Consider the following 22,436-nt stretch of genomic DNA (forward strand, 5'->3'; position numbering starts at 1 on the left):
GTCTGGATGTTGTTCTCCTCTCCTTAAGTGCGGTTTTTGTGGCCGAGTAATGAACAAATCCTGAACACTGTCAAGCATGTAGACATTCATTACAAGTCAATATGTTGTACACATTATTAACCAGGCCCGACTGGCTTTCACGACTTCCGAGAACTGGAATGCATGCGCGGACCCCACGCAAGTTGACTTACTGGGGAGGGATGGGTGAGGGGGGACGTCTGATTGTGCCCATCAATCCCAAACAATGCCTTGAGTGTTCCTGTGAAAGCCCACAAAGGTGACAAGAAAACATTGAGCATTTATAGAGTACGGTCCACGTTCCCCTCACGTGTATGATGTATGACATCCACTGAACATGTATGTGTGGGGCCAGTGGGGACTGCAATTTTGTTCGTTGAAACAAGTAAAACATGATGTTTCGTGCGTTAGATGTCGATTTCATTTGACCAAAGAAATATTGATGCTCGGAATACTTCTTGTGCTGCTAGGAGGCCGTGGCATTTTGGCTCAAAGTGCAAAGTGGAGAGGAACAGCAGTTAACATCCTCTTGAAGAAAGGATTTGGACAGTAACAGCGTCCGCTTCAATTTGTCAAACCAGTGCAACGTAAATCAAACTTTAAACACACTGACATTTGCTGGTTACGTACATGTAGAACGGTTAGGTTTCTTTGTCAGATTTTGACATTTATTTTTGTGTTCGTCAAGAATTGTTGGGGGGGGCCTTTTATAAAGTTCAACATTGGGATGCGTTTAAGTTGCACACAGTGAATACCAGGGAGTAAAGCTGTCATAAAAACAACACGGTCATTTCATAGGAATCAATTAGGCCTACACTTGCAGTCAGTTTGTTTTTTTTTGTTTTTCTCCTGCAGTGTATGCACCTTTCCTTTTTTGTACCCCCCCATGAAAATGACAGAGGAATGTTAATAAACTGTCATGACTGAGTCCTTGTCGCAGTGCATAAGAGCCGATGACTAAACGAGGTCTCTCTCTCTTACTAACCATGACTCACCCAAAGACATTTCGGCTTCACCTTATACTTTCAGTGTGCATCAGAGTTCTGCATGCTGACTGTGCCATGGTTTAGAAAAAAAACAAAACAAGCAAAACTACTTGTGCTAGCGGACCATTTGTGTTCAGCAAAGATCGGAAGAGAATTTGTAACCCAAAGGAAATTCTTGTATGCTGCTTTACAGATTTTTTTGACATCAGCTCTTTGTTTTGCAGCTTTATCATACAAACTTGTCAGAATTGTGTAACAAAGTAATCCCATCCTTGACAAAGAAACCAGGCAAGCTCATAAAGAAGTATCAAAGTTCGGCGAAGTTATTTCAAATTTTTTTAAAAATCGTACAGAGATAAGTTCCTACAACAGATGGTTGAACTGGAATTGTCAGTGCTTGTATCAGTGTAACCCCAGGCCCCTCTAAACAATCCAGACAAGAACTTCCATGAAGGTGGGGCTGTCTGGTCGTTGGCAATTTATTCACATTAATCCCATCTTCAAACCTGGCAAATCTATTGTGCAGTTTTCCATTGCTGCACATATAAATGTACAGCAGGTTGGGATATTTAACCAAAACGGCTTCCATAAAGGGTGTCTGATTTTTTTTTTCCCATTTTCCAACGTGACAACCGTGCTGTACTCGTACCGAATGACTTCGTGTATGTGTAAAGTCCCACATATGTCATTCTCATTCACCAATTACATGTATCATATTGCTGTTTTGGCCAGGGTGGGGCAGTACATTAATTGCCACGGCGCACTGAATGCCCCGTGTACGTGCAAGTACTGTGCGCTCATGAAGCCTTGAGTTTTACCCATGAATTTGATGGTCGCGACAGTCTGCGTTTGCTCTTGGACATCTAGATATGGATTACATGCTAGCAAGGATACATGACATGTGAGCCTGAAACATATGCACATTAAATGCACATTGGAATTAATGCAACAGTAATTGCTCCAAGCAGGTGTGGAAACAGGGTACACTATGATTAATTTGACTACCAAGTTCCCGTTTAATAGTCAGTTGGCATTGCTGGGCTTGATAAAGGGCCTCCACATGTTGCCATGCTGGCATTTGTTCCAAAGGTTAATCACCCAAACAGATGGTGATTGTGCAATGCCATGCCTAGCACAATAGAATGCAGGGGAATACCCGTTTCTTGGGCCTCTGGCATGCATGCACCAAGTGTAGGGATGGTGTGGTTTGGAAATGTACAAAGGGAAATTTGGCTCTGATTTCTTTAGTTCTGATATTGTGTGACTTACGTACATGTACATGTACATACCGCGCATTGTAGTTGTTTGTTGATAACAGTGTAATTGGCCTTTAACAGTACGTGTACATGTACAACGTGCAATGGACATGGTACAGTGTACATGTACACATTAATCCTGTTTGTAAAGTCTGTTTAATTTTTGCAAAGTAGAAGCAGATGTGTCCATAATTTTCCTTATTACTGGTAGTGATGTTTTTCACTAGACTTTACAAACTGAGAAAGTAGGTGTCATGTACTATGCATTGAAGGTGACTCCACTAATTGCTAAAATGTGCACTGTTTCATGTTGGACAAAATGAAGTCGCAGTTACAATCTAGAAATTCCCCATCGCATTTCTGGGAGTTGTTACTACGCTTAGAGGTTTACTTTTCTCCAACGATGGCACACAATTTCATACACTCACCAGTAACATTTCACACACTGCAAGTTTTTACTGATGGAGTTCATTCATTTAAAAGATTTCTTGCATATTGTCAAGCACAATTTCGAAGTTTTCCTGAGTTTTACTTTGCTTTCTTTTTTTGTGGGGGGGGGGAAATATGTCTGTGAACTTTTCCGTACATGTAACTTTGGAAAACTTCCATCGAGTTTAAGTGAATGTAATTCATGTACATGTAGTCTTTGTGGACCGTTGGAAAATTAACATGGCTCATACACGCAGCTTCGAAATCTGTTAAATACAGAGTTCTAAATTTAGCGTGGTTTTTTTTCTTTTATGAGTCACTTCCCATATATGTGCTGGTGGCATTCAGTCCATCATAATTTATTGTTGGCTATTATCATTTAATATCAGCAATAACCTTTTGTTGTCTGTTTTCTGTTTGTCTTTCCCCACTTTGAATATGCAGTGATCATAAAACCATATCTTATTTTTTGTTGACGGTCTCAGGTTACATGGGTGTTGCACTTGACCTTAAAACACACACAGACCACTAGTAGTGTGATAACAGGTGTTTGTCACTGGATTATAGGACTGTCAGCAAGCGGGAACACATTTGCAGTCTTTCTTTTGTGGCTGGATCATGTGTGATGTAGGCGTAGGTTGGACACAGAATTGAAGTTTAGTCATTCGTGTCCTATTAGCTTAGGTACATGTAGTCACTGAAATGTGCACTGAGTGAGGAACCCTGTATACCTCCTTTTGATGGGTGAGGCTACCAAGCCATAACACCCACTTGGCTGGCAGAGAGGCACCAGGGTCGCCTGGCAGGCTTTCCAATTGTCTGTGCTGGAGGACCAACGTGTCTCAACTTGTTGGCTTGTTGGGCCGGGTTACCTCAGTGGTCTGATCTTGGGAAACTGGCCCCTCACAAGGGGCTCTTTGTAATGGGCCTGGCTATTGCTGTACATCTAGAATTTAATTTGTCCGCATAAAAAAAGGGGACTGGATTGTTGATTTGTGAAGAATTGAGGAAAAGCAGTCAGTAACCCTTTTTGTAGTTGTTCAATCACAGATTCAGAGTACAGGCCATGCATGTTCAGACTTTTCTATGGGCCTTTTGGGGGGGGGGGTTAATATTATTTTCTTTAACGTCACTTTAACAATTCTCTGTTGCTTGAAAGACTCTGAAAAAGACACAAAAGTGGAAAAATATGGGATGTTACATTTTTGAGATGTTCTCTCTCCCAGCGGGTTCAATTTTGCCCACTCTGTGGAGAGATTATTGCCCGTTTCTGTGAAACTGTAGCACGCTGTTGCCCTTCTTGCCCTGTTCAGCCTACGACAGGGCTCCGGGTTTGAACTAAAGGTCAAATCAGTCGAATCAAAGCTTCTGAGCACACCTCAAAACTCTCCTTCCATTAAATGTACGTGCACATGTACTTGCGACTGGTCTCGTGAAAAGTTTTGTGAGAGAAATCAGGGGAGGACTCGACTGTCACCGTGTGCTCTTCAGAATACTGGACAGATTTCTTGCTGAGCTAGAGCATGTTTGACAGTCCCCCCCCCCCACACACACATAAGTCTGTATTTGCCTGCAACTGGGGACTCCCTATTGCTCCTCGTTTGTTTGTACTTTAACTTTTTTAGAAGACCACCCATATGTTTTGTACACAGTTGCCAATCGGGGACCTTATTGTCCTCTATTGTTCAGGGTCCCCAATTGAATGCAGAAACAAACTTGCACACACTCTAACAAAAATTTGATGAATTTCATCATCCTTCTACTTGTTTGCCAAAAATGAAACATTATAAAAAATCTCTGCCTGAAACCCCCCTGGAAAAAAATTCGTGCATCCGCTTCTGTTTGGTTAGGCATGAAAAACTGGCAGAGACAGGGAATCACAGATACACGTTTGGCCCTTTGCCCCAACATTGTCTCTGAATTGTCAGCAATGGAACATTCCAGTAAACATTGGAAAATTCAATTACATATAAGCATCAGAAATGTACATGTAGACAAGAATCTTGAGACAGCGGTGCATTTTTTTTGGCTAAATTTGACTGAGAAATTCAACTTTAAATGGCAGTCTAACGTCAGTGAATCAAAAATAATGTCAGCACTTTTTTGTCAGATGTTGTCAGTAAATATTTACACTCGCTGGCAATTAGCCCAGCTTTTAAATTTGATATATTTATCCTTCAGTGTGTCAAGTTGGAAATTATGGAGGCGGTATTCGTTTTTCTTTTTCTTTTTTTTTTTTGACTCTTGGACCCCGAGTCGGCCACTCCCACAGAGGTCAAATTCTGGAGACGCCAGAAATCAAACACACCTTTTTTGTCTTTTGCACAGTAGAAGCGGGAGTGAGCGAGGTTTTGTAGCACTGAAAGAAAATGCTGAACTTACAGTGACATTTCATGGCAGACATACGTACAAGGGACACATGTACACATATACGTCATTGGCAAACTGCCCGCAATGAATCATGTGCATGGATAAGGACAGCCTACTTGTATTGATCATTTTCTGCTGGTAACTGACCCTACCGTATTCTGGCACCATAAGTTATGCCCACTTGCACATGTACCAACTTGCCCATCGGGGTCATTGTCCACAGAATACAGAGTTTCAGGCCAAGTTCTGCCTGGACATGTTGGGGGGGGGTCGGGACGAGAGGAAGGCAGGACTGTCTGATGACTAATACTGGTACTTTACAAAGCCATTCTGCATTATCCACATGTAGGGGTGACGGCAGTAACTTTGCCAGCTGGAGTTGTTTTTTTTTTTTGGTTGTTTTTTTGTCTGACGGAGAGGCAGTTGTCTGTGAAGTGTTCACTGTTCAGTCTCCAAACCATTACCCGGGACTTTCGACTTAAGCAAACACCACTTGGAGCAGTGAATTTTTTTTTTTTGGGGGGGGGGGATTTTTGCAAACGGGGCAATATATTTGAGAGTCAGAAGATGTTGCTTGCATTTGTCTGTGTAATTTGCAAATGCACAGAGTTTATGTTGCTTGGCCAGGCCAGCCCTTCTAGGCCTCATAAGGTTGCAAGGCTGTTCACTGTACATGTACATTCTTAGTAAGATGCATGCTTCCAAAATGTCAAGCGAACCGCAAAGATAAATATTCTTTACCCCCATACTTTTTTCCAAGAGGTATATTTGGGACGATTAGAACACATTTTAAAGTCAAATCTGGGATTTTGTATGGTTTCACTTGCCCTCGCAGTTGTCCGAAGGCTTTGAGGCATTCGGTTATTTACATGTACATGTAACAGGCTGTATTTTGACATGGTTTAAACATAGTCACCAAGGTTACTAAACATAGGCAAAGTAGCTTTACATATGAATTTGAAGTTGATTGTGAAATTGGAGGACCATCTGTTTACAGGTTCCCAGCGTTAAGTCAAGAATGTTTGTGGGAGCGAGAGAACCTTTGATTTTAAGTCCCCAGTGCATCTAGAAACCGGACCATCTGCAAGATTGACTGGGTTTTGTTTTTGGTCTATTGACACCTAGGTCCCATGGCTTCACACAACATCAAACTAACTTCACACTGCCCAAGGACGGTACCCGCATGCTTCACTGGACAGAGCCATCCATTTTGTGTTTGAAAAGGAAACTGTGCTGCTCACTGCTGCGCTGCTCATCTTAATAGCTCAGCCTTGACCAATTGGCCGTGGAACTTTGTATTAAAAGTGGCAGAAGGGCTATTCAAAGAGAACCCGAGCGGCTTTTTATGTGCGTACGTGTTAACACAGGTTTTGTTTCGTAGGCTGAGGGAGGAACTAGTTTACTTCTTAAGAAAAAAAATGCAACTTGACTTAATGGTTTTTTTTCCCTTTTCATGTGTGCATCAGGTCTGCCTACATCTCGTACGGAGGGCTGTTGATGAGATTACAGGGGGACGCTAATAACCTACACGGCGTGGAGCAAGACATGCACGTCTACCTCCTCATGAAGAAGCTTGCATTCTGAAATCCTGACATCCCCCTGCCCCTCCCCCCTTCAATCAGAGGTTTACTTTTTCTGCCTCCTACGGGCAATTTGCAGTACAGTGCGACTCCCAGAGGTTGCCATGGGAAGGCCAGTTGTGGCAGTGCTTTGTGGGAAATGGTTGACAAATTCTACTTGCTGGCCGTGGGGGGAATTGGAATCATTCCTGATATTTGTTAAGAAGATTTGTAATCAGTTTCGACTGAGCAAATGTAACTTATCATTTCTTTTTGTATTGCATTGAATGACCCAATCCATTAAATTTCCCAAGTTCCTTACTGGCAAAATTTCCAATGATGCAAGTCGCATCACAAGGCTGCCATGATTTTATCCACCGCAAACTTAACAAATGGCCTCTCTGTGTCAATTTCTTGTTGGAGCACTGTATTGTGAATTGCCCGTGTTGTTTCAGACATTTTCTCAAAACTTTAAAAAGGATTCAGGAATAGTGTTACTGTTAAACCCCGGAAAAGGTTGACTGTCTTATTGGAGGGCAGGGTTACATATTATTTAAATTCTGCAGTAAGTGGAATACGTTTTTTGTTTGGAAGAGTCATTTCTGACTGGCTCAACCTCCCCTTCCCGTATTAGTTTTATTACATTACTTTGTACTTTTAGTTCCCATGGCAACAGTACATGACAAAAGGAAATCATTTGTTGATGATCCTGCGCTGAATGAATTTTCCCCAAATAGTTTATGTCATTCCACATCAAAATGTTGACACAGGCCAAGTTCTTAGAGGTGTAGATCTCCAACTACATGTATATAGCATTTTAATGATGTAAATAACACTGAACAAAACAAGTCCTTGTCTGTAAATTGTTTGTCCCATTTGTGGTAAGAACCTCAGAGGATCCGAAAAAGATGTTTCCCTCTTCAAAACGATTGTACATTTAAGCGTGAATTATTTGTAAGAGGACATTTTATTTGTTATTGTGATTTGTTAAAATATATGTTCAACTTAGCGGGAAAAAAGAAGCCAGTCGACCAGCAACTCCAAACCATTTCTACTTTTGTGACATCAAAAAGCTACTTTAAAGTCGACAAAAAAATTAAACGTACTTTTCCCGCTCCTATTTTGAAGAGTCTATACAAATTTATGTGTTTTTGTTCCTGTCTATTTTCTAGGTCTGGTAATTTTTTTATGCGTGTGCTACGAATGGCATACTGAAGTGTTCCGTTGTGTCATTGTGGAATTTTTTTGCTTTGAAGGAGAGACACGATATTCAGCGGCTCAACAGGTCATGGCCGTTAAGACCCATTTTATTTTAATGCCGACTTCTGCCGGTTTAATGCGGTTGTAAAAAAAATGCACGTGAAGTTTGTGCACCTGTTAGTTTTTGCCGTGGCAAATTGCCCACTTGTCAGATGATCCCAGTTTCACGTGACCTCGCCAAATGTAAATGCCTGTAGATTTCCTTTTGTTAAAGGTTACCCAACTGTAAACAAAAAATACCTGAGTACATGTGATTGATTTTTCGAGATCGACTGTTTGTCAGTTTTAAATTGAAATAAGAAGCAAATACTATGAGAAAAAACTTCAGTGGCTCTGTAATGAAATGAGAATGTGTTAATCGAGTCAGGAAAAAGTATTCAGAAGGTTCTGCCAACATATTTATCTGATTGCTTCAGATTGGTAGAGTGCATTGTGATAATAAAGAAAATGCTCATTCAAGTAAAGGGTGGATCTAATGTGTGCGTTTTGTCAAGTTGTTGGACAGTTTTAAACCCAAGTTTACATAATGGGTTTTTATTGTTGGCTTGTTATTAGTCAATTGGTCGCTGGTTAATCTGTGGAATGATTGGTTAGATATGGTAATAAGTCAATCTATTGCATAATCAGTGAATCCAGTCGGTCAATGCCACTAGTTACAGCTCATGAAGTTGAAGGGGGTGTTAAATATAGAACTCAAGAAAGGGCAAACGAAGCACCGTGAGGCCTCATAGAAGCAGCATCAATGTCAGTTGCCTGGTTTAATGAGCTGTCGATTGTTTCAAAAAACTGTCCTTTTTTTTGGAGATGTTCAGAACTCCAGAATACATGGTTTACTCACAGTGCGAATTTTGCACAGTTAAACCTCGTTAACAAGAGCACCACAAATACAGATTTCTGCTTAGAACAAGGAAAGTTTGGTCTCGATCCTTTGTTTTCCATTGTTTTCCTTCCTAATAATACAAGGTTCCTGTTATAACAAGTTAATTAGCCCCGAGGACCTCTTAGTAACGAGGTTTGACTAACTTTTAGCTTTCCATCGATTTGTTGTATTATGTGAACATCGCGCGTGTCGATGACAAGTTTGGGCTTAATATGGAAGTCACGCGTCACAGGCTGTCTTGGCGGCTTTTGATGATCCCCACCCCCTACCAAATCCCATCACTGTCGGCTCCCCAGCACGCCCTATTCATCAGCAGGGCGGTCTCTTGAAACGTGATTTTTAATGTGCCTTCTTGGAAGGCGCGCGCGGGTATGCTTCTGTCTCCCCGCGGCCGCGTGCCACCCACAAGACTGAACGTCCACGACCACTGGACCGTACTCGCGGGTCAGTTGGACGGGGGGGGGCTGGAGTATCCATGACAAGCTTAGATGAGATTTGTCGCTTTGGGGGAGAACCCTGTTTCAAGTGTTTGTCCAATCGATTGGGGGCGTTTTTTGATAGTTCATTATCCGCGTCGGCCAAATGTTATCCAGTTGTCGCTGCTGTTTTTAGCATGGAACAATTATCGTCTACATTTCTAAATACCAGTAATCATCAGCATCAGGTTAAAGGTTTGTTGCCAAGTGTATTAGATTTAATGGTCATTAAAGGTCAGAACGGGCGCAGTCGAACCTCGTTAATAAGAGTGTTGTTTACGCAACATCCTGCTGTGGTAAAAAGGTGGACATGTTGACAGCCCCCCCCCCAATGTGGGCTTCAGCCTCAGCTTCAAAACAGTAACTTTGCGGGATTTGGAGAAACTGGATGTGTACGAAAAGGGAAGTGGATAAGGGGTCCGTGACCGAGTACAAAACCTCTAACTAATCTGGTTTACAAACAGTACAGACCCGGTAATTTTGAAATGGTGTATGTAATTACAGAATTCAAATTTTGATGCATGCCCTGAATATTCTATGTTTGCCCAGCAAACCTTTTCAAACTAATGTGCAATCAGAATAATTGTTCACTACATTTTACTTGAAAATATCCTGGATAATCTGTCGCCACCATTTCGTATTTAATTTGTTTTCATTACAATTGTACATAGTAGTTACAAATGAAAATAAAATCAAACTTCAAATCCTCCCCCCAAAATTCCGTAATGTCATGCAAATTTGGCAAAACACCCATACTTTGAGGGCATTTGCAGCAATTTTCATTTTCATTTTACTTGAAACCGAAAATTAGGGGAGTGCTGTTTTGTTCGAGACGTATTAATGGCACTCTGGTGTCGATAAATCAGAGTTTTCATAGATTAGTTCCGCTTACCGTCATGCATCAGCACTACTCCCACACACTCTTGACGCCCGACATCTCCCTAGCAGCGGATGTACATGTACGATGATCAAAGGCATTGTCAATGGGGAGGGGGGGTCGTTAACTGCGAGTGGCGCGGCTCGGCACAATGAAATCCCACCGAATGTGAACCGTACCGGCCCGGCGCCTTGCCTCCCCCACGGTAGCTGGAAAGGTCAGCCGTGGTTAAGAAACACGGCCACCCGATAGAAGGCAGGCGGCATTCGCTGGACTTTTGTTCGGTTCTTGAAGTGGGATATATATATATTTTTTTTCCTTTTATTCAATGGGATGTATTGACAGGCAAAGTGGGTTTTTAAAACGAACCCCCGTTCCACTGGGCGCGATTGTATTCAATTGACGAGTGTAGCGCATTGCATACCTCATCGTTGGCACTCAGGGGATTTAATTTCTTCGATGATGGGGGTACTACCCGCGCGCGCGCGGGAGTGATATTTTTCTCTGTTAGGGTGGGGAATCCAAGCCGCGGTGTTGTGCCGATATTGTCCACCGAGTGGGTTTCAAGGTGGAGAAACTGTAGAGAGCGGGGCGGGGGCAAAAATGGGCGATTCTTCAGAAATTGGAAGAAACGGAAAGAGTCAGTCACAGGGAGATCCGTGGGATTGTTCGTGTAAACGGAAGTTTGGTTTGGGGGTTGTTTTTGCAACAGATTCATGTGTGAGCTTTGGGACTATTGACATGAAATTTTATCTCCATCATGCACAGGACCATTGAAACTGCCAACAAAATTATCAAAGCCACAAAATAAAACAGTTTTTCAAAGAACTGCCTTCCATTAGTGATGTTTATGATACAACTTAAATACGGACAGGAAAAAGTAAACTGCACTGGAAACTAAAATAAATGGATGGGTATAGGCGCAAACAAAGTGGGCTTCACTGATAAGATATGACAAAACAAACTGAATAGGGGCAAAAGTGTTGAAAAGAAACAAGTGACGTTGTGTATACACAGAAAATGAACAGGAACTGAACTGTACGTTTCTGGTACCCCCTACAGCTTAAGACTGTATACGTTTTTTTAAGACCACGCCCTCTAAGCCCTTCGGTATTTCCATTTCTAGCAAATATATATTGAAAGTTTACTAACACTCAAACTTATCAAAGAACGTGATTTGTTTTTTAATGAGGACAGAAAATCCCCCGAAATCTATACCCCTTTCTACTCTTCAGGGTATTGTGCACATGGCCCTTTGGATTGCCTTGTACTGTTACTGGTATCTTGGGGGGGGGTCTTGATCTTCATTTTGAGTACAGGTATGTTTGGGGTTTTTAACTGAAAGTTTGTGTTGTGCAGTACTCTCAGTATCGTTACTTGACCGTGGGTAGTGAGTATTGATAAACGGTTCATGCCATTATACACAGGGCCCATATTCTTGTTGGTTTCACCAAACGACTTTTTTTTTTTTTTTTTTTTAGGGGTCATGATGGTACTTTGGGAAAAGCAAGCAGATGGAAACAATCGAACAAATAAACAGCGTGGTGTGCTGCTCTGGGATTTGCATGTACTGCAACTATGGTTGATTTGCTATCACATGTAACGTCTTTATTGTTGGAACTAGATGTTCAGTGCAAACACAGTGATGTTGGCTGTTGTCATCAACGCAGCCAGCCTTTGGGCAATCAGTCCAGGAAATCCGCCATTTTGGGAGTGCCACAACCACCATGTACCAACGTCCATGTGCGCCTGTGCAAAAATGAAACATCCATTTCCTACGGGAACACATAGACCCATCATTCGTCCAGATTCAAATCCTTTCGCATAGATGTTAACATCATACCTAATCACTGGACCGAGCTTGCAAGGCACCTACGAAGGAAAACACAGTCCCTTCCCCTCTGTAGTATTTCCTGGTTAAACTCTGTAATTTTCAGTGGTAATTTCAGTGTCATAAAATGGCTAATAAATTTTTATGGCCCATCCTCCAAAACGCCCTCGGAAAAGATGGAGAGCGCCCTCTATTCACATGAACAAACGCCAGTTTGTAAGGCCGTGTCCGAATTACTCGGCTGTGGCTTGAAATTACACGACTTATGGAAAATGGCTGTGCCCACTATACCGTAGACTTGTACGTAGTTTCAGGTCGCAGCCAAGTGATTTGGACGCGGCCTACGTTCCCGTGGACTTCATCGATCATCCATGCAATCGATGCATCCTGCTGGTGCGCGTGCAGTACTCGGCCACGGCCACTGGCTTGAGTACTCTGGGGCAAGTGTGTCTGCTGCAGGTCCACTGTTACCTTTTTGCTCGTTTTGCGTGATCTTTCACCTCTTGTATCTTTAAATTTCACTTCAGTTTTTTTTTTGTATCGACAACTAAAGATACGCTGAAATTAGACCCTGTAAAAGATGAGTCTTCCTCATGGAGTTGTGCGTAATTTCAAGCCGCAGCCAAGTATTTTGGACATGGGGGCGGATGCAAATCTGTTGCCTAATAAAAAATATGGAAGGGCTGCGTAGCACCGTGATCAGAATGTTGACAAGAATATAATATAAATCAGTGCTCTGGAATATGTGATTGCCACATATTCCAGAGCACTGATTTTATATTATATTCTAGTGCTGGGTCTGTCTTTGCCCACTGGAAATAATCCAAAACAACCATCATGAAACGTCGCGACGTTGGAGCTGGCACTTCCTTGGTGGCGCCCTACATGACAACTGAGTGAAACGACAAAAAAACAAGCGTGATAATTATGCCAAAATGGCAGCCACCATCACCGTGACTGAACCAGTTTGCGAGCAAGGCGGAAGAACCGTTTTCAGTGGGTGTAGCGATGAAGACCGGGCGTGTGCAAAGCTGTTTTGGCAGTCACTAACCCTGCAGCCGCCGATTGAGTCTCGGCTCGTGTCTGGAGATGTCAGACAGAGGCTGAAAGTTGCACCTCCGGGAAGACAACGTAGGCAGTACCACCAACATGACCAGGGCCCAGGAGGCATGCAGGGCCTGGGCCATGCCCATACTGCTGAAAGAGTTTACAATTGAATCCCAATATGAGCAGCTTTATGTTTCGTGAAGGTGTCACAGGCCTATGGTGTAAGAGGTTACCCAGGGCTCGGTATCCGGTTGCATACAGAATGTGTCATTCAAAAGAAATTATTATTTACGAGAAATTGTTTGTGTCGCCTACAGCCTAGCTCCACTGAGTGGAATTTTAGTAGTAGGACCTATTCCTCTTTTTCGATTTTGGACGGGATCGTCATACTAACGCTCCACGCCTGTACATGTAGTAAGGTGAAAACGGTTCTCAAAATTCCAAAGACTCACCAAAAATACCTCTAGGCCTATAGTATCACCACCTCCTGGTTTCAGTAAATGCCAACGTCAAACGGTTGGGGCATCAATAATATTTCTGACTTCAAAAACTGTCAAGATGGAACCGTTTTCGCTTGACACATGCACAGCACAAACTTTTCACGGCCTCCTCCCATTCAGATACGGGCATGTAGAGTTTCTGGCGCATCCTCCAAGATGTACGCATGAAAAGGCTTTATGTGGTCTGGACACAAGACTTGTTGATCGTGATGTTTGGGAGTGCTACCAACGACTGTTTCCTGGTCAATACGTCTTGTGCCCTGGCTACATATGGGCCTCCCCTGCGGTTTCCTTGGAGGACCATGTTTCCGATGCCAAGCTGGAAATACATTGTAAATTAAGCAGCCCATGTTGGAAGGATGAGTAGCCTATTTGGGAAATGAGATTGACCCATTGAAAATCAGGTTTTGAGTCTTTTAATTCTTAGGCAAGGAGAATGAACATCCCGGATTTCCATGTGGACAATTTTTAAAACTCAGGAGGCTTTTTTTCATTGTTCATTAGTTGGTGTACATACCGCACATCGATAGCGAGTACGCGTCTGTGCAAAGGGAACCAACCTTGACAGTAGACTAGCTCTCAGTCCGTCTTGCATCACGCCATTTGTACACGGGTGCACTACGAACTCCGAATTTACTTTGCAGCCATATTTTAAACCATTCCCGACAGGAAAAAACAATATTTCTGAAATAATAATTCTTTTGAAAATAACAAAATCTTGGGCGGTTGTTTCAGCGGTATGCGGGCAGCGGACAGAAATCCTGGATATTCATTCCCATGGCCTTATCTAACTAATTCCAGCTGTACTAGGATGGTGCATAAGTGACGTCATAGGCAAGGTGCATAAGAAATAAAGGTGAAGAATAGGTGTCGGACAAACAGTGCGCATGAAAGAACTTGTGGTGCCGATTATAAGAAACTTCTTGAAGTCACAAGAAAGTATGCTCGTGCACTTGATGGATGGAACGGGTACCTCAGAGTGTTCTTACATGCACCCCTTTGCAGAGATTCGGGGTAGGCTATTGCGTGTAGTCTTTCAGAATGTCGGATAAACCAAAATTTCTTCACGACGGTATGGGCTCCGTTTCCCCCCCCCCCATTTCTTTGGAATGACACATCCTATTCAACTGAGACCTTGATAACCTTGTAGTAGTGCCGAATGGTACATGTACCTTTCACTGAACCTCTTTCCAGTAAACATGGGCGTGCTCGTTAAATGTCGGGACTCAATTGTTGGAAAGTCTTTCACTGACATTGTCAGAATTTCAAGCGTTTTGAAATGACATGGAAACATGGTGTATTATACTGCCACAGGAGAGAGTTCCACATACGGATGCCAGTGATTATTGCCTACAGTGACCTATATGTATTAGCCATCAGAACGCAAACTCTTGTCCAGAAAGTTCCAATTTGTGAGGGAAAATACCAAGTTGTTTACTGAGAAAACACAGAAATTTTTAGACCAGTGTCATAGAGTTTATTTAAGGAGGTGTCAAGTGGCGTCCGTATATGGAACGCTTTCCCTGCCACATTCACGTGCCGAGTCTAGAGTTAATTTGCGCCACATTCAGAAACAAGCTAGACACTGATCATTTTGAGTGAGATTGTGGAGATTGAACATGCCTTTGGCATAAGTAAAAAAAAAAATAAGCAGTGATGAACTCCCCTCACCTTGGGCCCTTTGAGGGTTAAGAAATTACGGCATAGGCCTAGCATTTACTAGAAAATTACTTACAGCTAGCCTGTGCCAAGTAGAATTAAGAGAAGATTCACACCCCCACAGTTGTGTGCAAAGTTTGTATAGGGCCCATTCAAAGTGAAGGCTTTTTTCATTGGAATTGAGTGAACGTGAGGCCGAGTAGTTGTTCAGAGCGTAAGCTCGAGAGTGTGTACTCATGAGAATAAATCCTGGCCACGCTGGCAATTTGCAGATTTTGTTCAACTACCCAAACAATTCTCAATATGCCTGTTCAACACAATCTTGACTGTTGCACAGATTGATTGTACTCCCTCCTGAGTTGGTTATCTTACGAACCAGTTTCACTCAAAGGTACATCAACTCGAGATGGAGTGCAGAATTTGTGCAAGGGTCAAGATTTCGCTGATCAGGCCCAAAATGTTCCTTCACTACTTTAAACTAGTGAAAGATTTGGGATCTGTCAAGAACCCACAATATTAAACTAACAACGTATTAGTTAATCATAAACATTTTAATGGTTAAAATTAACGTTTCAGTATTTTTTTCTGTTTTCCAACAGCTGTGAATCGAGCCTATGAAAAGATAGAGACTTCGCAGAGTAAGTGCCGTTTTCTAGTTTCATTCCTGAAAAGTCAAGGTCCTGACTGGCGATGAAGCTTTTTAAGACATCCATTTTGAGGAACGTCATACACTCTACTCTTTTTCAGTGCCTGAAAACAATTAAACACCCTTTCTAGGAGAGCAGATTTATCAATCCTTCTGTATGTTTTGCATACATCAATGCAACATTGAGGTTTTCTCCCTAGTATGACATCACATTTATGCTCATGAATATGGAAATTAACTGGCATTAAGCATAAAAACCCAAAACACCAGGACAGCTTTTCATGTTGCAAAACGCAAATTGAAAGTAAGGTGAATTGAAAAACACAAAGGTTCATCGACTGCATGAACAATAAATATATGTGGACGTTATAATTTGTTTGAAATCACTTAAACCTAAGCTTCGTCTTCCGTTAGACTGGAGGTGCTGGTTTATTATGCTTGTGCTCTTGCAAAATGCTAAGGTGATTGTAGGTATGGCAGTGTGGCCAACACATTTTTGATCATGATTTGTCGTCCCAAAGTCTGATTCGTTTTTTGTCGTTGACGCTCTCGCTCAGAACTTGTGGATTTCCTGGAGAGAGCTCAGGCAGAGGTGATCTATGCACAGAGCATGAAGCTGACCAAACAGGTACCAACCACCGTCAACCGCTGACATGTCATTCTCTGAGGATCTGGAAAGAGTCCCATTCTTGGCCCCCGCGACTACGGAGTGTCATGAACACCACCAAGTCTGAAAGGGGACAGGGTTTTTTTGGAGGGGTGGGAGTTCCGCAAGGAAAAGACTTCTGTACCGGGGGGAAACGGCTAAAGTACCATCTCTGACCCCTTTTTAAAACCTGCTGGTGTTTGTGAAACTCAAATATTTTGGAGGCAAAATTTGGGACTCTTTCCTTAGCTTTCACATTTGGCTAGTTTTTGCATGTTGTGAAAAATTTACTGCGAAGAAAAAGAGCGTAAGACTTGTGTAATTGTAGACATTGAGACAGAACTCATGGGTTAATTACCTTTGCTCTCTCAAAAGCCCCTAAGAGTGGCATTGTCGTAATCACTGTTACCACACCTGTGCTCGATGTTTTGTGGATTTCTTTACTTTCCACAATCTCTCCCCTGATTTGCATTTGAACTGATGTGAGTCTTACAGAATATGACGGCTGTTCTCGATATTCATTGACTGAATGGTCCTGAAGTTGGTCCAAAATGGGATGATTTTTTTTAACACCCCAGTGGCAACGTTGGTATCTGCGGATCCCAAGTGTTTGGTTGGGGGTTAGGGTTGGCCCTCAAACACTACATCTGCAAAGGGACCCAACACCTTTTCAAGACCAGTCACAAGAAATAGGGCGAACAGTGACGAAGGAGCATTTTTGCTACGGGTCGCTGAGTGGCTTGTGGCTTGAATTTACACTCGAGGTCTTGTGACGGTCTTGTGGGGTCTTGATATGGTCTTGTGGGCTAGCGGCTGCATTATGGCAACCCAATTGTAGTTTGCACTGACTGTGTTCAAGCCACATGCAACCTCCTTTTTCACTTTCCTGAAAGAGTTATAAAAGAATATTATTCATGAGTCAGTCACACATCTGTGACATCACTTCTGTTAAGTAAAAATTTTGTTTTATTGTTTGGTCAAATTTCTGATTTGGAGCCTTTCCCTTTCTGATGGCAGGCCATTGCCAGACAAGAAACGCTGCACATTCTGCAGAAGAGGAAGCAGGAGAGAAAAGAGGTGAGAAAGTCTGCGGTGAATCATCGGGGATGGGGGTGGAAAGGCCCCTCTGTAGCCACAACAAGGAGGAAGACGAAAGAATATCGCTAACAGGTGGTTGCTGACGTACTGGCCGCTTGGCTTCAACAGTCCACTCACTGAGCCAGGCCTGGATCTGTCCGCATGAATGCACACCACCGAATTGTAAACGGGAGTTTAAAAATAATCAAAATAGAATGCTCAGTTGAAAGAAAGTATTAAAGTGAACGTCCCAAAACATTAGAAGCGTGCTCGAAGCTCAGAATCTGGAGAATTGACTTGCGAGGTTTACAGGCTGTGCTGAATATTTGATCAGTGTTCAAACAAAGCGTTCAAAAATCAAATGGGGGAACTCTTAACACCAGTTATACTTCAGGAAAAAGACCAAGGACCAGTGGTGAAGGCAGACTCTTCTCAGAGGCGGGGCAAAAGGAGGGGGGGAAGAGTTGCCCCCCCCCCAACCAAGTCACTTGGTTCGTGTAGCGGGCAGGTCTTTCAAGGACTTTAAGTGACCCCCTAACTAAGTCACTTAGTTTGTTTAGTGGACGGCTTGTTGAAGGACTTAAAATGTCCCCCCAACCAAGTCATTTAGTTTGCTTAGTGGACGGCTTGTTGAAGGACTTGAAATGTCCCCCAACCAAGTCACTTAGTTTGTGGACGGCTTGTTGAAGGACTTGAAATGTCCCCCCAACCAAGTCACTTAGTTTGTGGACGGCTTGTTGAAGGACTTGAAATGTCCCCCTAACCAAGTCACTTAGTTTGTGGACGGCTTGTTGAAGGACTTAAAATGTCCCCCCAACCAAGTCATTTAGTTTGTTTAGTGGACGGCTTGTTGAAGGACTTAAAATGTCCCCCCCCCACCAAGTCACTTAGTTTGCTTAGTGGACGGCTTGTTGAAGGACTTGAAATGTCCCCCAACCAAGTCACTTAGTTTGTGGACGGCTTGTTGAAGGACTTAAAATGTCCCCCCAACCAAGTCACTTAGTTTGTGGACGGCTTGTTGAAGGACTTAAAATGTCCCCCCCCAACCAAGTCACTTACTTTGCTTAGTGGACGGCTTGTTGAAGGACTTAAAATGTCCCCCAACCAAGTCACTTAGTTTGCTTAGTGGACAGCTTGTTGAAGGACTTGAAATGTCCCCCAACCAAGTCACTTCGTTTGTGGACGGCTTGTTGAAGGACTTAAAATGTCCCCCCCCCATCAAGTCACTTAGTTTGCTTAGTGGACAGCTTGTTGAAGGACTTGAAATGTCCCCCAACCAAGTCACTTCGTTTGTGGACGGCTTGTTGAAGGACTTAAAATGTCCCCCCCCAACCAAGTCACTTAGTTTGCTTAGTGGACGGCTTGTTGAAGGACTTGAAATGTCCCCCAACCAAGTCACTTAGTTTGTGGACGGCTTGTTGAAGGACTTAAAATGTCCCCCCAACCAAGTCATTTAGTTTGTTTAGTGGACGGCTTGTTGAAGGACTTAAAATGTCCCCCCAACCAAGTCATTTAGTTTGTTTAGTGGACGGCTCATTCAAAGTCTTGTTAAGTAGGTCTGTATCAACACAAAAAAATCCCAATTTTTTTTTGGGGGGGGGAAGACTTCCTGCCGGGGCAGTTACACATCCCTCCCTTCCTCTTAGGTGAGGCCACATTGCCAAGAACACACCTGCTTATGCAGTTTTATCCACCGTAAAATAATGTCCACCATCGTCAGTAAAGACGGGACAGGCTGGTGGGAAGTTTTTAACTGGGCTCCAGCTCGTGCAAAGCCCATGCGCAATATACCAACAGAACTTGACTGTACGTGCACAGCGTGTCCATGCCAAATGCACCGAGACCTGTTTACGCATGCATTGAGTTACCACCAAAGACCCATTGGTGGTGCGTGTAATCACGCCCTCTCTTGTTCCCGCTCAGAACAGATAGACTCTGCATCTACCCCATTTGTGGCGAACTCATCTCCTTGACAAGAATTGTAACTTCTCTGCTGTTGCCGTCATCATCTTGCATTGGAAAACTGATCAATGTGCTTATAGACCTCTATTATGGGCCAGCTGTCTTTTTTTTTTTACCCATTTAAAGCAATGTAAACCAAACTGAGGCTGGAAGGAAAAATAATCTGTTCCCTTTTATCAACATGTGGCATTGTATTGCTATTGCCAGTGGGCCTACAGGGTTCAAGACAAACATGGCAGCATCGCAATAAAGGTCCATTGCATTTGGTTTGCTCTCCACAGAAGGAAGCCATATCTCACCGGCCAGCTCCACCCTCCCTGCTGGATGAGGAAGAGTGAGTATTCTTGCTGTATTTGGCTCCGAATATCATAACCAGAAGCTGTTGGCCGTTTCCCTAAGATATGCGGGTTATTTTTTGCCGCAGACTGCTGATTCCGACTCTGTGGGTTTGGACTAGCATTTTAGAACCTGTAGTTTGAGTTAGCTGTGAATATCTCCTTGTGGTATTTCTGTCTGAATTCCATGTTGTGAAATAACTGAGATTTCTGTTCCCAGGGCTGCTTGAGCATAAAATTTGCTTTAAGCAGGAAAAAACTTTGCTTAATAAACAAAGGTTACCAGCTCAAACTCTATCTGATTGTCATGCTAACCAAAAAACAGGTAAACACGATCCCAAAACAATATACATCACATGGAGTTTTGGCTGGTTACTTGATTTATCAAGTAAGGTTTCTCGCGCTTTAGCAAATTTTGTGCTTAAGCAGCTCTATGAAATTTGCCCCAGGATGGGATGCCAGTCCATCACAAAGTAACTTTCTTGCTAAATAAAAACAGTTTTAACATTAATTTAGAAAAAATGCTATTAATTAACAGCTGGAAATATGGGACCGTAACCAGAACCATAACCATATGCTGCTGGGTTTAATTTGAAGTTGCATGATGTTTATACCCACACACATTACTATCTGGTGGCTACTCTAATCTGACGGACAACATCTGTTGACGCCGGAGTATTTCAGCCAGGCCTGCCACCTTGTAAAGAGAGCCCTGATTGTGCGGTGATGCGTATTTTTCTCTTGTTCCTGAAACTGGCCCAGTGCGCTGCTGGCATCTTTTCAGATATGCAGCCAGATTAGCTTACAGCAGTATTGTATCGCTCATCTCCGGAGTGCTGGAGCGCTTTTGTCCCCGGTGGTAATCCGCTCCCACTGAATGCCACAAACAGTGGTATAATCATTCAAAACAATGACGGATTTCCTCTGCTATAGACAACTGAAAAAATGATGGCAATTCCCAGCAGCTCGGCCTTTTGTTCAGAGCACAGTCTTTTGTTACAAGGCCCAGCTCTTTTGTCCGATTTCGGGCAGCCTGGCTGTGCGTAGGCCCGAGGTGTCCGGTTCTGGAAACCCTGGCAGCAAGTAGTTAGAACTGCTCTCCTCTGTCAGAAGTTCAACTGGCTTAAAACTGAGATTTTTTTCGAAACATTTTGTATTTGGAGAGCAAATTTGCCCATCGTGCCAATCACCTGTAAAACTGTGTTCATTTTTGCGTACATTAGAAGCAATCGAGTGAGTACTTATTTTGTTCAAGAGTTCAGACCCATTCCCCCTGTGCGATTTATTTTTGTCTCAGCAGAAAGTCATGCTTGCTCATGTGTTTGTGGCCGGATCTCACTTGACGGTTAGCCAATCAGAACCTTCCCTCGTTCTTCTCCCCGTCTCTGTTGTTAAAATATTCAGTGACTACGACGAAGCCACAGAGCTTGAGGCGGTCCAGGCCATGGCTGAGCTGGACTCATTTGAGCAGCGCATCATTGAGGACAGCAGATGAGACTGGTCTGAGCGTGGCGCCCGGTCTCACCTGTACCGATATCCGTCCATTCGTAAGCCATACCACACTGATCTCTTGGACACATCTTATCAACTGCTATCAGATGTCGGCTCCGTTAATAGCAGTGACTCACAATGCCATGCATCACCAAGAGGTTGTCACGGAGAGGCCCTTTTTAACGGTGCATTGTGGGAAAATAGCAACAGAAGGTCTTTGCGGTGGCTGCTCTGTGTGCGGTGATTTCAAATTGTTCCGATAATATTTTGGCCTGGATTGAAGACGAGGTAGTGTGAAGAGTATCGGTGTTAATCAATATAAAATGGTGGTTTTTTTGTATGAGACACAGAAAGCCCCAACCAATTACACATTTCCTCAAACCCTCTGGTGGAATTCACTGATATACAACATGCAGAAAGTCTGCCACTTCTTTGTCGACCGTTAACTTGAAAGATGGCCTCTCCATGACGACCTCTTGGTGACGAGGAGAACATCTGTATGGAGTTTAGGGGACTATGGCAACATATGGGTTGTCTGCTATTTGTTTGGGCTGCCTGCTTTTGACCAGCACAGCACGTGAGCACAGACTCACACCACTGATTTCTAAACACTGGATAGGCGACTCAGCAGTAACTGCCTGTGCGTGAAATGAAGTGACCGCAAGGCCATCTTAGGACATTCAATACAATGGCCTCCAACTTCAGTCAATTCACTAAGTGCATTCATGCACGGCACTAAAGCCGGTGACTTGGAAAATACTTTTGTATTGAATAGTCCAAGATGGCCGCGCAGTCGCTTCAATTCGCAGAGCAGAGCGGCCTATCCAGTGTATAGAGATCAGTGATATACACACACACATTGCACCAGGGACCTTCATAGATGGATAGCGCCCTCTGTGGGGAAGATGTGTCCACTGTTTCTATGAAAGTGACATGTTGGTGTCAGTGTGAAAAGTGTGGCTTCCCCCTTGGATGGTTTTAATCTTATTCTTTTGATTCAGTGTTTTGCTTGTGAAAGAAAACAAACCAATGAAATGTGCTGAAGCAAGAAGTCAGGTGTCAAATGAACTTTGGTCATTCTTTGCTTGACACTTTTTGTGGAAAGTATTAAAAGATTGTTCCATGTATCAA

At 43.1% G+C, this 22,436-nt stretch overlaps 2 protein-coding genes across 6 annotated transcripts in view; both read left to right on the forward strand.

Annotated features, from left to right (window-relative positions):
- polr2h (RNA polymerase II subunit H) overlaps positions 1-8,342 on the forward strand; it is a 56,020-nt gene extending 47,678 nt beyond the window's left edge. For all 5 annotated transcript variants that reach the window (XR_015426660.1, XM_022243512.2, XM_022243515.2 and 2 more), the window contains one exon: positions 6,526-8,342. Coding sequence is in view for 4 of the 5 variants with exons in the window: in XM_022243512.2 (XP_022099204.1) it covers positions 6,526-6,643 (118 nt within the window). In the remaining variant the exon portion in view is untranslated. The remainder of the gene's footprint in view (positions 1-6,525) is intronic.
- Positions 8,343-12,828: 4,486 nt separating this feature from the next.
- On the forward strand, positions 12,829-22,436 carry LOC110983884 (cilia- and flagella-associated protein HOATZ-like). The gene is made up of 6 exons (XM_022243523.2): positions 12,829-13,073; positions 15,748-15,786; positions 16,352-16,422; positions 17,458-17,517; positions 19,761-19,813; positions 21,219-22,436. Exons 1-6 carry the CDS (start codon positions 12,878-12,880, stop codon positions 21,307-21,309), a joined length of 510 nt encoding a protein of 169 aa, XP_022099215.1. The 5' UTR covers positions 12,829-12,877; the 3' UTR covers positions 21,310-22,436.

Source organism: Acanthaster planci, linkage group LG10, assembly GCF_054643075.1.
Source record: "Acanthaster planci isolate LZ-2023a linkage group LG10, COTS_SCS, whole genome shotgun sequence".
Lineage (NCBI taxonomy): Eukaryota > Metazoa > Echinodermata > Asteroidea > Valvatida > Acanthasteridae > Acanthaster > Acanthaster planci.

Bases quoted from the DNA above. Each gene is read 5' to 3' on its own strand.
- LOC110983884 (XM_022243523.2), top strand. From the start codon at position 12,878: ATGGCAGCCACCATCACCGTGACTGAACCAGTTTGCGAGCAAGGCGGA. The intron at 15,787-16,351 runs GTAAGTGCCGTT...GCTCTCGCTCAG, and splicing joins AAAGATAGAGACTTCGCAGA to AACTTGTGGATTTCCTGGAG. The intron at 17,518-19,760 runs GTGAGAAAGTCT...TGCTCTCCACAG, and splicing joins GGAAGCAGGAGAGAAAAGAG to AAGGAAGCCATATCTCACCG.